The 13,892-nt window shown below is 40.2% G+C and overlaps 1 protein-coding gene across 1 annotated transcript in view; it reads left to right on the top strand.

Annotated features, from left to right (window-relative positions):
• Positions 1–1,378: 1,378 nt before the first annotated feature.
• NID1 (nidogen 1) overlaps positions 1,379–13,892 on the top strand; it is a gene marked incomplete at both ends in the record, with an annotated part of 46,569 nt that continues 34,055 nt past the window's right edge. The window contains 5 exons of the mRNA XM_080342297.1: positions 1,379–1,582; positions 8,698–8,997; positions 10,210–10,439; positions 11,038–11,465; positions 12,783–12,932. Of these exons, the coding sequence (XP_080198423.1) occupies positions 1,379–1,582; positions 8,698–8,997; positions 10,210–10,439; positions 11,038–11,465; positions 12,783–12,932 (1,312 nt within the window). The remainder of the gene's footprint in view (positions 1,583–8,697; positions 8,998–10,209; positions 10,440–11,037; positions 11,466–12,782; positions 12,933–13,892) is intronic.

Below are 13,892 nucleotides of genomic sequence, written 5' to 3'. Positions count from 1 at the left end.
GGTATCTTTGTGAAATTGATTGTGCTCACATATGGTGGTGATCCAGCCAAGAGACTGCTTTTGTAGCAATGGCTAGCCAGATATCCCAGAATCCACTCGTTACTGTCTTACAGGTGCTGAAAATACAGAGGGAAGTTGCAGGTGAAAATATAGCGAAAACTGACTTGTGTGGACAGAAGACTTGTCTTCCTCCCAGACACAGCACTGCTTGTCTCAGTGGCTGTGTTCACAGAAATACGCAAGTCAGTTGTAAATAGGTGCTAGTGATAATAATGGTGATTAGATATACAAATGTGTTTCTCTCTTTTAGGTAGTCATAGCTATAGCTCTGCCCTGGAGTGTCTTGTGCTCTTGCAATTCGCCAAATGCAAAATTACATTTTGTTACCAGAAAAATGATCATGTGTTTAAAGAAAAGTAAAAAAACGTGTAAAAAACATGTGGGTAGCGTTTCAGTTGCCTTTCCTCAGGTGATTTCCTGCTATAAACATGCTGTGTAAATACCACGGCATATACTTTACTAGACAAGATTTAATTCTTAGACACTGCTGTCTTCATTTGGAAGCTTTAGGAAAAATATATGGAATATACTATTCTTCAGTTGCCTCCGAGTGTTTCTTTGGAGCAGGACTAAGTTATAAAACAAGACATACAATGTATTTAGATATCTCATATTTATTTTCTGTGTATCTCCTATCATCAGTGAGTTTTCATTTACAGATTTCTTTTTTTTTTTAAACTTTTATTTTACAATCAAATGCAGCTCTGACATTGTTGTGAATTTATTGGACGCATTCCAGTGTATTTCATAATTTTCCCATGATAATAAGCTGGTGCCAATATATTTCAGAAGATGGCATAGGGATTCATAGTTTTGTCTCACGTTCATTTTGGTACTTCACCGATGGAAGACCCTGCAGCTGCTGGGAGAAGTGTGAATCCAGATTTCCTAAACTAACGCAGAATCCCCACTAGTCCTGGGAGATCCGTAGCTTTGAAAGCATCTGCCGGATGCCTGCAACCCCGCACCGATTTAGCTTCCCGAGTTCCTCACCCCACCAGCGACACGCTCCGGTCCTGAAAGCGATTGAGTCACTCCAGCCCCGCGCCCCAAGAGCGCTGCCGGGGGACCGTGCCCGGAGCTGCCGCCGCTTTGCTCTCGGAACCCCCTTCGCTCTGTCTCCCGCTCCGGGCTGTGTGAGCGGGCCCCGGGGGGTCCCGGCGGCGGGCGGAGCCGTGCCGGGGGCGCCGCGGGGGCGCAGCGGGTCCCGCCCGTCCCCCGGCCCCCAGCGCAGCCATTGGCCGCGCCCCCGCCCGGCCACCCCCGCTGCCCGCGCTTATAGCGGCGGGACGGGGCCGCGGTGCCGGGAGCTGTAGGGATGCGGGTCGGGCCGAGCTGCCCGCGCTGGGCGCTGCTGGCCCTGGCGCTGCCGCTGGCGCTGCCCGCCGAGCGGCTGGCGCTGCTGCCGCACGGCCAGGAGCGAGGGGATATCACGCTGGAGCCCGGGGACGATGCGCGCTCGGCGGCGCTGGAGCTGAGCACGGCGCTGCGCTTCTACGGCGCCGCCGTTCGCTCCCTCTACGTAAGTGTGGGGCCGGGAGGGCGCGGGGCCCCGCTCCGGCTGCCGGAGGATCCGAAAGGCTGTTGGAGATTCTACGCCGGGTTTGTCGCCTCTTGTTGTGGTGCTGCCTGGCTTTGGATTGTCGCGTGGTGATGCTTAGTTGGTTTCACGTTGGTTGTGTGAGCGCCGTGGTCAGAGGTCGGTCCAAAGAGCTTAATTGTTCCAGTTGTGTTCAGTCAGGTATCAAGCTGATTCTTTGCGATGCCCAGAGTCTGGAGAGGCAATGCAACAGGCAGCAGGAGGGTAAAGAGGATGTAATCGGTTATCCAGTGTGAACGCTATCTCCAGGCATTTTCTGTGCTCGCACATAGGGTGTATGTCCAGCGAAGAATCATCCTTGTTGTGCTCTATGTTTTGTGTGCTTTAGCATGCCCAAGTCACAAAACTGAAACTATGAGTATCTGACCAGCAGCCTGGGATGTCCAAGACGTGCATCTCTTAGCACTGAGAGTGCTGTTCTGCCCCTTAATGGCTCAGGCATTCTCAAGTGTTCATTGCTCAGGGTTCTCCTTGGGGAGGGGAAATATATATCCAGAGCGATTGCAGACTCCAAGCTGCAGGCAGACCTCTGCCGTGTGTGCATGCCTCGTAGCAGAATCTGCATCCCAGAGTTGTGTGTGCCTGTTTATGGCTAGTGAAGGACGTTTGGTATATGAAGGTGGGATTAAAACCAGATTGTCTGGAGCAGAGCTGTTCAAAAGTAGCCAGAAAAGAATGTCAAAAATGGCAGCATGCCTTCAGAACGCTGCAAGAGTACTGGCTGGTTTATCATTGCCTCTTTTCCCCTGAAACCTCATCTAGGCTGGCAGTTGAAGATGGCAACTAGTGTATTTAGAAAGGTCTTAGTATGGAAGGCTCAGTGTGTTTCATGCATTAATCTGTTAAAGTTAAACCCCACCTCCCTGTCCAGATAAACCAATGTGCTTTGGCAGCTTGGGTTTAAGATGCAACTTTGGGGACTATTCTGCATGGAGACACTTGGGAAACTAGATCTCCATGTGGCCACAGTCAAAATTTTATGTAGTTCCCATGTACTTGAGTCCATTTTGTGGGTATTCACTAAAGATTTAACATACTTGCTTTACACTGAATTATATTAGTGCTGCCACTTAAGTTGTGCTCTTTTTCATTGTCCACATTGCCCCTACCTAGATAAATCCTGAAATTACATCTGAAATCCAAAATTTTGAGGAATTCAAGTTACACCTGTGTAGAAAATTAATGTTGGTAACTGAGACTGTCAGTAAAGACAAATTAATTCACAAGTATTAAGTGGAGATCAGATTTCAGTTTGACCCTTAGTTCATCGTCTTGTCTTCCATACTCTAAGTTTGGTCAATGGTTAGCCAACCCAAGTAAAAAATACACTTTTTGAAGTACAGACGTATTCTTGAAAGACAGCAAGCTGTATCAATCAGTCACTGAGAAGCAAAGATAACAAGTAACTTGTCAGATAAGTGACAGAAAGGGGGCAGAGTCTTCAAAGAGCAGTAAATTGGTTAACAACACTAAGTTTCTTTAGTTTAATGATCTCGTTACTTGCCTGTATCATAAAACAGAATGGTTGTAGTTAGTTTTTGTCTGGAAGAACACCTGTATAGAGGCTATTCCAGAATAATTTTTAGATCTCTTGCATTGTGATTACTCAGTACTAAGGATAAATTATTTTAATATAGGAAAAATCTGATAATGAATGGTATTTCAGTATCCATTTGCTTAATATGCACAGGATTGTAATTTGCATTTAATCTGTCACAAGTATTGCAAAACAAAAGCATAGCACAACCTGTATGGGAGTAGGGAAAGGAGATGTATACTTATTAAGGAGAGGTATTGAGCAGCCTTAAATGCACCTTCACAATACATAGTTTTATTGTATATTGGTAGTGAGTACTTACTAAGCTCTGTGATGTTATTCAGTGAGCCGAATTTGCCAAAGTATTGCTAGTTGTTAGTAAATACTACCAAGCTGATACAAGTAATACGTGGTATTGGTAGAAATACATTATAATACTCAAAGGAATTCCTGGATCTGATTTTGAGTCATTGTGATGAAATACTTCTTTCTGTATGGTACATCAAAATAATGTAACAACCTTATCTTAATTTTTGAATGCTTGGTTTTTGCAAATTTTGCCTTCAATTACTTGAGAATTTACATGAGTTCTCTCTTTTTCCACCAGCTAAGAAGCTGAGTTGTTTTAGTTAGGTCTACACATGAATAAAAAAAGGCAAGGAGTTCTGAGGAGCGATTGTTTAGTATCACTTGTCATAAAATCCCTGGCAACAAAACTTACTTTCTTTTCATAGACAGAAGAGAGAACTTTTATTTACTATAAGTGGAAACAGACTTTCACGTACTGTAATCTTCAATATGGTGTTTTCCTGTGCAAGGTTTTTAACATTTAATCCCATCACTACCCCATACTGATCTATTTGTTTTAATAGCACACTTTTATTAAGGCTTTTTCAGTTTACACTAGGGCTCACTGATGTGGAAAAGCTAAATGATTAGGGATTATTTCCTTTTAGGGAAGAATCAGAGTCCTTTAAGGCAAACTTGGGTAAATTTGTTAATAGTTACTTTTATTAACTTCCTAAATTAATAGTTGGTCATGTTTATAGTAGAAAATTTTGCCGCTTTAAGTCAGCTGGCACTTCATTATACAAATAAATCAATTTTTTCTAAACTGTCTTACTCAGAAACACTCAAGTTTTCAAAATGCATAGTAACTAAACAAGGAAAAATACCTCATTTGTTTTAAGATTTATTTTTTGTTATACACACAGACACGCTTTTTCTTTCAACAGAAGTATTTTGTTACTTTATACTTCCTTCTCCCTTGTTTTTTTGGGTGGACCTATAATGGAGTGTATGTGATTCGTTATGTTACAAACCACGAATTATGTCAACTATGTGTGTAATCCAGAAGTTTAACATGCTAAAAATACATCTGTGTTGGTTCCTGTCAAGTTAAATAGTATTATACCCTAAAAGGAAAGATATACGATACAGCTGGTCTTTCTTTAGACAACGCCTACCTGAAGCCTTTCTTTCCTCCCCTTTCCCTTTTGACAGGAATGAGATTTTAATGAAACCTAGTACTTACCCTGAATTACTTCTCTTTATTTTGGGGTTCACACGTTAACCTATCCATGTGACCTTGAAAGGAACAAAATAAAGTTAATACATACTATGCCCCATCTTTGTCAGTAGAAATGTATTGTAAAATCTGAAAACTAACAACATTTTTTCAGTAATGATGAATGTTCTTTCTGTACACTAAAAATCTCTTCACTAAGTGAGTAGTTTGTGTATTTATTTTCATTTAATGGCTTGCAAATGTTTTCTGGATGGTAGAGTACTTGCAACCAAGCATTCCCTTAACATTTGAAACTGAACCATCTAATTTATAAACTACAAACAAATTAAAATGGAGTTGGGATTTTTGCATCTCCTTAATAACTTTACTTGTTGCGTTTTAATTTTTAGCAAAATAGGAAACAAATAGTCAGAAGCATGCCCTTAATTTGTGAAAAGGGGAAGGCCGAATTTTAGGTCATTTCTTCTGGTCTCTGCTTTGTTCTGTAGTATTAACTAGTCCTGATTGTGTTTTCTCTTAATGTTATTTTAATCTCTTCCATAAATGGGGGACCATGCAGCCACAAAGACTGCACACACCAAATCTGATGAAGAGCATGGAACTTGTTTAAAATACTTCAAACAGCAGTCATCTCTCACAAGAGGATTTAAAGTGGGAGTCGAGGTGCTTGTGTACAAAAAGTGTAAGCAAGGAGAAGGACGGGAAAAACTTTTAATTTACTCTAAATTTATCACTTTAAAGGTGAAACACATCTCCTTGCTAAAATGTCTTAATGTCCACCATTTTCTCTTCTTTCTTCCAGTGGTATAGTGTAACTGGTGACTTTTACTTTTTAGGGTAAGTTTTAGCTTTGCTTTACAGAGATATGAGGGATTTTCCAGTGTATAGATGTAATAGATGTTCTGGGAACCTTTCTGGACTAGAGCTCTGTTGCATGGCTGCCTGCCATTGCGGGGTCTAGGCTGCAGTAACCCATGCTATCTTTTCAGTTCTGTATTCCTAAAATTCGTAGCTCATCTTAGGATCTGTGGCCACTCTTAAGTCTCAACTTATTAGAGGAAAAAAGATGATCACAATATTCAGCTTCCTCTTCGCCTTTCTAATGTGACCTGCATTCCCATCATGCTTGTACCAGATTATATACTGCTTTATATCTTAGAGACATAGTTCATGCATGAAAAAAGCTTCCCATTTTTTACATGATGTTAACTTTTTAATTAGTTTTCAATGTAGCAACTAATGAAATGATACATCTGCAGACAGCACAGCATACTTAAAGCCATTTTAAAAGTAAATTCTGATATACCTCATGAACTATTTGCTAAGTTTAGCTAATGATTTGTGCTTACCATTATATACCAAGCCGATTGACCACTAACATGTGACAGGGGACATGTTCAGATTCCCTGGATAGCCAAAGGAAGGTTCAAGGTATAGGTGTGTGCTGTATATGAAGGGGTGATTTGTAGTAGGAGTTCCTGTAGTACACTTTTTCTGATTCGCCATATCTAGTGGTAATAATGGTGGTCCAGATTTTAAAGGGTGTTGCCAAGATGTATATAGCAAACATCCCTGACAGGCTTGCCCAGCCCACAGTTTCTCTGTGTCTTGAAGAATATATGTAGCATTGGCCTCCTTGTTTCCAAATATATGGGTAGAAAAGGGAAAGAAAAATTTGGAGATTATGAGAATGAATAGGCTGGGGGGCTTCATTCTGTAGGAAGTTACATAGAGTGAAAGACTGGGTAGGGTTTGGCTGTATGCCCCAATGCAAAAACTAGGGGCCATCAAATGATGCTGAGAGCCAGACTAAAAACAAACAAAAGTAGGAGAGACCTCAGGGTATGAGTCACAGATCTGTGGAATTCCTTTTTAAGGGATTTTGTGGACGCATAAAGTTTGTATGTGTTGAAGGGAAGACTTAACAAATACATGAAGGAGGTCCACTGAGGATGAAGAAACAGTCAAACCACGGGGAATCACTTGAGCTGAATGTGGTCAGTGAGGCTGGTCGGAGGAGTACGAGCATGTCCTTCTCTTGTTCTGGTTGAATCTGTAAGCTAGCAGGTATGGCCGGGGACCGGCCACAGGGCTGGATGGCCTTGCAGGGTCACAGTGGCCATTCTGACCCTATTCCAAGAATTCATAAAGATTGTGTAACATTGTGAACATCTTGACCGTGTGAAAAGATCCAGCAGGAATTAGTTGTTCTTGGACTCACAGGAATCCCCGTGGGCGAGATAAATATGTGGGAGACTGCAGTTTTAGTTTCATAGCTTGTGGAGCCAGTTTTGGGACCTCTGTCCCTTTCTGAGTCATCCACATGTATGGCAGCAGCTCCAGAGTGGGTGAGTGCCTGACTGCCTGTAGCCAGATGTGTCCTGTTATCACATAGTCAAACTCTTGGAAACACACTTGTGTGTGTCTGATTCCGTACAGTGCCATACACATCTGGAAGAAGATCTGGGACAAAAAGCTGTGTGTGAGTAGTTCATACACTGCCTCAAGGCCTGACACCTCTGGTCTTGCTTGCTGCTTCTGTGTGTGACAGCTCTGGTTTGCTAAGGGAGTTTGGCTGTCACTTTTGGATACACTGTAGCATCTACCTGTATGTATGTATTTATTTGTTTTATTTTCAGTCAGAGGTAGTTGGCTGTGAGTTGTCATCTTACAGACCAGTTAAATCTTGCTGAGCCGGTATGTATACATTTTCAGACTGAGTTTCACTTATATATGTTAATGCTTTATTTTTATTTTATTTTATTTTATTTTATTTTATTTTATTTTATTTATTTCCCAACAGAGCCAGTTTTCCATAGGACTGTGTCAGGGCACTCAACTGTAAGGGAATTTACAGGATGGCCTGTATCTGCTATAGAAATTCTGCCTCCTAGCCTCTATAGCCTATGGTATAGGAGCTGTGCCCACAGCTTCCTAGGAGGATGGGTGAAGTGAAGTGAAAATTAGAGCAGTCTTGGCCAAGCAAAGGGAAATCTGTACATCTTCCTAGAAGACTTTCACCCAAGCTATTACGACATTTAATCATGGAACAGTTTTTTGAGCATCTATGTGTAGATCAGTTCTTTGCTCAGAAGTTCTATCAGCTTCTAGGCAGTGCTGCAGTAGCAAGGAAAGCTCAACTGACCCACTTGCATCCTTGACCCCGTTAACGCATTTTCATGGGAGTGACATAGCCTGTTGTGTCATGACTTATGTGTGTGTGTGGAATGAGACAAAGCTGTTCAGTTTCTCCTTTCCTCTCTTTTTTTTTCCTTTTTCTTTTTTTTTTCAACATCAGACTTTTTTGGGAACAGGCAGCTTTCTAAACTGTCCAGATTAAGCATCCCCCTCTGCCTTCATGATTGAAGTCTACATTTACAGGTGGTATACTATGACTTTAATAAAGGTTATTTGTAGTCCACTCTGCTTTACAGCAGGTAAGAATCAGCTCAGTGGTTAACTGGAAAAGGAACTGTTGCAAATACTTGCTTCATCCTTACTCTCCCCAGCCATGTTGTTGTAAAACTGCTCTTCAGGGGAGTGACAACTAAAAAGAGAAGAGCTTTTGATCATCTCGACGGGTCTGTACACAATTCTTGATGGAGGGATTGCCCTGGGTCTTTGTCTGAGAAAGACTTGGAAACTTGTCAAAAATGGTGGTTATGTGCATCTTTGTTAGAAGAGGCAATAAGTGCCTGAAATTTAAATAGCTAAAATCTTTATTGAGGGGAAAAAAGTCTTTCTATCTGTAAAGTACACCTCTGGTTTTGAGCAACTGAAATCCCAGGACTCATGACATACGATACCAAAAAGAAACAACTTGAAAAAAATCAGTTACTTTACAAATACAATACTGACTCTTGACTCAATTTCTTTTTGAAATGCAATGAAAATATTGTGATCTAGAGCACAAAGGTGTGGGAGACAGCCATATTAACAGTATCTATCTGATAATTTCCACCTTTTTATTAGGTTGCCACTAATGGGATTATTGCAGTGAATGAGCCTTCAAGTGAAGAAAAATATCTCGGTCAATTTCCAGTCAGTTTTGGGGCTATTGCTCCTTTTATGGCTGACCTGGACACAACAGATGGAGGTGGAAATGTGTATTACAGAGAAGATTCATCCTCAGATGTCTTGCAACTTGCATCAGACTATATCAAAAGCGGTTTCCCTGAGACTACTTTTGATCCCAGCAGTGTTGTTATTGTTACCTGGAAGCTCGTGGCTCCTTACCAGGCACCGGGAGAAGATCATGGCTTGGAAGAAAAGGTGAATGTTAATCAGAGCTTGTAAGACATGCTGGACACACGTTTAGCTGGAGTGTATCACTGTAACCTGTTGCTTTGAAGGCTTGAGTTCCTTTGTGTTTAAATGAATCCTGTACAGTTAAGAATGTATTTTGTTGCTGAAAAGGCTGAAGCAAAATAGGAGTTTCCAGAATTTTTTCTTGATTTTAATTTTACAGTATTTTATTAATTCAAAAGAATATGCTTGAATCTACATAGCTGATGCTTTTGTATTCCCTGACAACTCTCTGAATGTTAAGTGTGATGTGGTAATAACTGAAATAGCAGCATATCCTGCCCTTCATCTGTGCAATATAATCCAGTTGGCTTGCATTTTTCAGCCGGCTCTTAAGTCATTTTGATATCAAACTATCTAAAATCTGATAGGTATATGGACTAATAGGAGCTTCAAACTGTGAACATTGCGTTCTCGAAAAGATCATGCTTTGTAGCTACTATTGAATGAAGAAGAATGAAGAAGTTAGAGGTTATTTTTTTTATTACTTTCAAACCATTTTCCCTTTTAAACCATGTTAGTTACTATCCTGCAAAGATATGTAACTTTATGCACCATAATTAACCCAGCTGATGAGCCTGCTCACAATGTGTGAAGTTGAGAACATTACCACAACTTAGCAAATGTTATTTTGTCAAAGATTAATTTCTTGTGCATCACTTGACACAACTATTGGGTTCACAGTAATGTTTCTTCACCTGGTAGTAATAATGAATAGCTGATGTCTGAGGTACTATCTTGACGGTTCCTACAGTATATAGGAGTGTTCCTACAGGAAAAGACACTTGCAGCAACATGAAACTTTAACTCTCCTTTAAATATTCTGCTTCCGGAATTTTTCTATGTAGTTTAGCACGTCACTGTATTTTGAAGTGAGGATACAGCATCATGTACATGTCACAGAACTTAGAATTGTTATACTTTAGACAGCCTCTCTGGATATTTCTGAATAGATTTAACTTACCTTTGATAATGCTTTTTAATGTTTATGTATGCTAAAGCTAAAACTCCATTAGCAAAATATAAACTTGCATAATATTGATTTCTTCTAGGAAGTACATGATGTGTTTTGTGTGATGGAAATTCTGATTTTGAGTTTGTGTTTAAGAAAGCGTTTTACTGTTGTTTATTTTGACTATTTTTCCTTGAGTAAATGGAAGTTATTTTTTTTTTCCACAGAGAAACACATTCCAGGCTGTTTTAGCCTCTTCTGATGCCAGTTCCTATGCAATTTTCCTTTATCCAGAAGACAGTTTGCAGTTCTATAGTACATACTCCAAGAACAATGATGAAAAGATTCCTGCTATGGTTGGCTTTAGTCAAGCCTCTACAAACTACTATTTTTGGGAAAAGCCAGGATCCTACAATGTCATTGCTAATGATGAAGACAGCATCAGAAACCTGCACAAGTATGCTTTTTTATTTGTTTAAACTCCTCAAGAAAACATCAAGGGGTTCCATGTTTTTCTTAATTGTAGCATGAGTCAATGAGAAATAATAAGATCCCATTAGGCATTGCATGAGAAATCACAAAGTCTGCCACTGATGAATATCCACCCTCTTGAGGAATAGGACGACTTTGGTCTAGTTTGTCAAAAGCCCTTCTAAAAGTAGGACCACTTTAGACTTTAACTCCTTGTAGTCTATCCTTGGCAGTCTTTTTTTGAAAGAAAAAGTGAACAAGATTGAAAGGGACTGAGTTACAAACTACTAGTAAGTGTTAGAAAGGTCTTTGTGGCCCAAATATCTGCCTTTTTTCTTATCACTTTGGAGACAAGCAGGCTAGAAATTCTCAAGAAAAAAGCTCTGGGTGTGGAGAAAAAATGCTCTGCAAACTCTCAGGGATTTTATAGCTGAATAAACTACCTGTAGATAAGCATACAGATAAGATAATTTGACAGTTTTGTCCTGATATTTCTCAGTGAAGGATGACATTTTGTGTAGGCTAGAGATACCACACAACTTGTGCTTGATCATTTTCATTTGGTATATGCTTCTCTTTGATAGAAGCAGCAATGCTGGGAAGCAAGGTGTCTGGGTGTTTGAGATTGGCAGCTCATCTGACAGTATTGTGCCTGCCAAGATCAGCAACGTTTTGGAGAGCCTAGAGTTCAATGAACAAGACCAGGAGATGACTTCAAAACCATTTATGTCAGACTATGGCTCCACTGAAATAAGACAACAGTATGTCACCAGTAGTACCGACAGCGCAGAAGACGATCAGCACCACATTACATATAGTGTTCCTCAGCTATCTGCAGAAGACTTTCAGACTTCGTACCAAGATGTGACAGAAACACCTTCAACTGAATCTTTTTACAGTCATCAAGATTTCCCGACAGCAAAAGCTCCACCTCGCCCATTCCAGGTCCAGCAGTTTCCCCCACAGCAACCCCAAGTCATAGATGTGGAAGAATTTGATGAAACTGGTATAGGTAAGGTCTTTTGTACAGCTTGGGTGCTTCTAAGATTCATGGGCTGCAAAAAAACAGAGATGTGCAAGAGATTGTACTAAAGAAATAGTATGTTACCTTCTCACTACACAGAATCACAGAATGTTAGGGATTGAAAGGGACCTCAAAAGATCATCTAGTCCACTCCACCTGCCGAAGCAGGAACACCTAGATGAGGTTACACAGGAATGTGTCTAGGCAGGTTTTGAATGTCTCCAGAGTAGGAAACTCCACAACTCCCCTGGGCAGCCTGTTCCAGTGCTCTGTCACCCTCACTGAGAAGAAGTTTCTTCTCATATTTAAGTGGAACCTCTTGTGTTCCAGTTTGAACCCATTACCCCTTGTCCTATCATTGGTTGTCACCAAGAAGAGCCTGGCTTCATCCTTGTGACACTCACTCTTTATATATTTATAAACATTAATAAGGTCACCCCTCAGTCTCCTCCAAGCTAAAGAGCCCCAGCTCCCTCAGCCTTTCCTCATAAGGGAGGTGCTCCACTCCCTTAATCATCTTTGTTGCCCTACGCTGGACTCTCTCCAGCAGTTCCCTGTCCTTCTTGAACTGAGGGGCCCAGAACTGGACACAATATTCCAGATGTGGTCTCACCAGGGCAGAGTAGAGGGGAAGGAGAACCTCTCTCGACCTACTGAACACCCCCCTTCTAATACACCCCAGGATGCCATCTGAACACATTTAATAAGTTAATCTTATTAATCAAAGTAATTAACTTAGATGTCACCTCAGATTCAGATCTTGCCAGTCTAGTAAACTAGTTCTCTTATCAAGGTCACAGGGGAGCACGTTTATGGTGTGTCTGTGGAACCTGGATCCATCCAAAGGAAAGCTTCCTGCAGAGAGAATTGTATTCCTAAAGCTGACACATTCCGTAGGAACTGATTTCCCCATCTCTTTTGCCCAGGGCTGTTTATAACCGTGTAATCTTAACTAAGGTTGGAAAGATTCCTTTTTGCTTTTGTTTGGAAACAAGGCCATGTTAAAATTATTGTGGGTTTAGTTTCAGTAAGACAGTTTAACTGATCTGGATTAATATAGATCTGCTGAAGTCAGTAGAATTAAACAGTCTTCTAATATCTGAAGCCCCAATAATTTCTGCAAAATAGTAGACTACTACTTGCATTTGCTAAGTTAGCAAAAATCAGTTGTAGTTGTTTGTTTTCCTTAAGAGAAAATGAAAAAGCTAATCAAGTGAGTCTAGAGATACTTCTAAACTAAACCAGGGATATGTGAATACTGTAGTAATTACACGAAGTATAAGTGTCTGGTCTTGTTTTCTACAGTGTTTCGCTACCACACAGATGTCCAACAGACCTGTGCTAACAACCGGCACCAGTGCTCTGTTCATGCTATTTGCACAGATTATCCCAGTGGATTTTGCTGCAGTTGTATTGCTGGTTACAAAGGAAATGGCAGACAATGTGTAGCAGAAGGTAAGTTTTTTGAAAATTAGATACATAAGCAGCAAGTATACATGGTGTTTTTGAACAAGGCGACCTGTTTTCAGTAGTAAAAAAAGACATTGTTAACTACTTTTCGAAAGACTTATCACTGCAGTGTGTTGAAAGGTATTTTAAGAAGTGAGCTATACTTTCTAAAATGGTGTGGGTTTTTTGAATGAAGCAAATTATTTTAGGCGGTCAGTTATATACATTATGTATTTTAACGTGACTTTTTAGAAAAAATAAACTTCTGTAACTGGCATAATTTAATAGATAGATTAACATCCAGTGTTTTTTGTTAGAATTAGTCGTGAAGTTCTAGTGTGTTATAATCTGATACGGTCATCTCTCTAGAAATGGACAGTTCAAAGGGGATGAACAAATTAACTTGGATCATCAAACTAAAAAGCATGGCTCATTTTGTCTGACTTTTAAGCTTCTTTACTAAAGGGCTAATCTGCCAGATTTTTGTTCCTGTGTAAAATCCATAAAGGAATTTCTTACGTATACACTTGTAATCCTCATAGTGACTTGACTCAGAGTGTAGATGCATTTCAACAAGTAAAACAGCTGACTGCAGACTTTGTGTTTTATAAGGCAAGAAATCAAAATCTGCTACTTAGCTTTTGGTTCATAAAACTGAATCTTCCTGAGAAAGAAAAGAAGGATCTATTGATAATAGAATCTGAATTTGCATGTGGGGAAATGATATACAAAAGAAAGCTAGCAATCCAAAGTAGCTGCTTCTGTAAAATACAGTCTTAATATGGTCAATAGTTCTGAGTCAAGAAATAGAATAGGTTAGAATAGTAGGTCAATTATTCTAACATGTAATGGTGTTAGCCTTCTAATAGGGAATGAACAAATTTACATTCAGTAGGTATTGGTATGAAGTATGATCTTCAAAAGAAGTTTCTGTATGCCACTTCTGATACTGTAACAGTGTCATCT

The sequence above is a fragment of the Nesoenas mayeri genome (genome assembly GCF_963082525.1).
Source record: "Nesoenas mayeri genome assembly, chromosome: 3".
Taxonomy (NCBI): domain Eukaryota; kingdom Metazoa; phylum Chordata; class Aves; order Columbiformes; family Columbidae; genus Nesoenas; species Nesoenas mayeri.
This window is presented reverse-complemented; position numbering and strand designations above follow the sequence as displayed.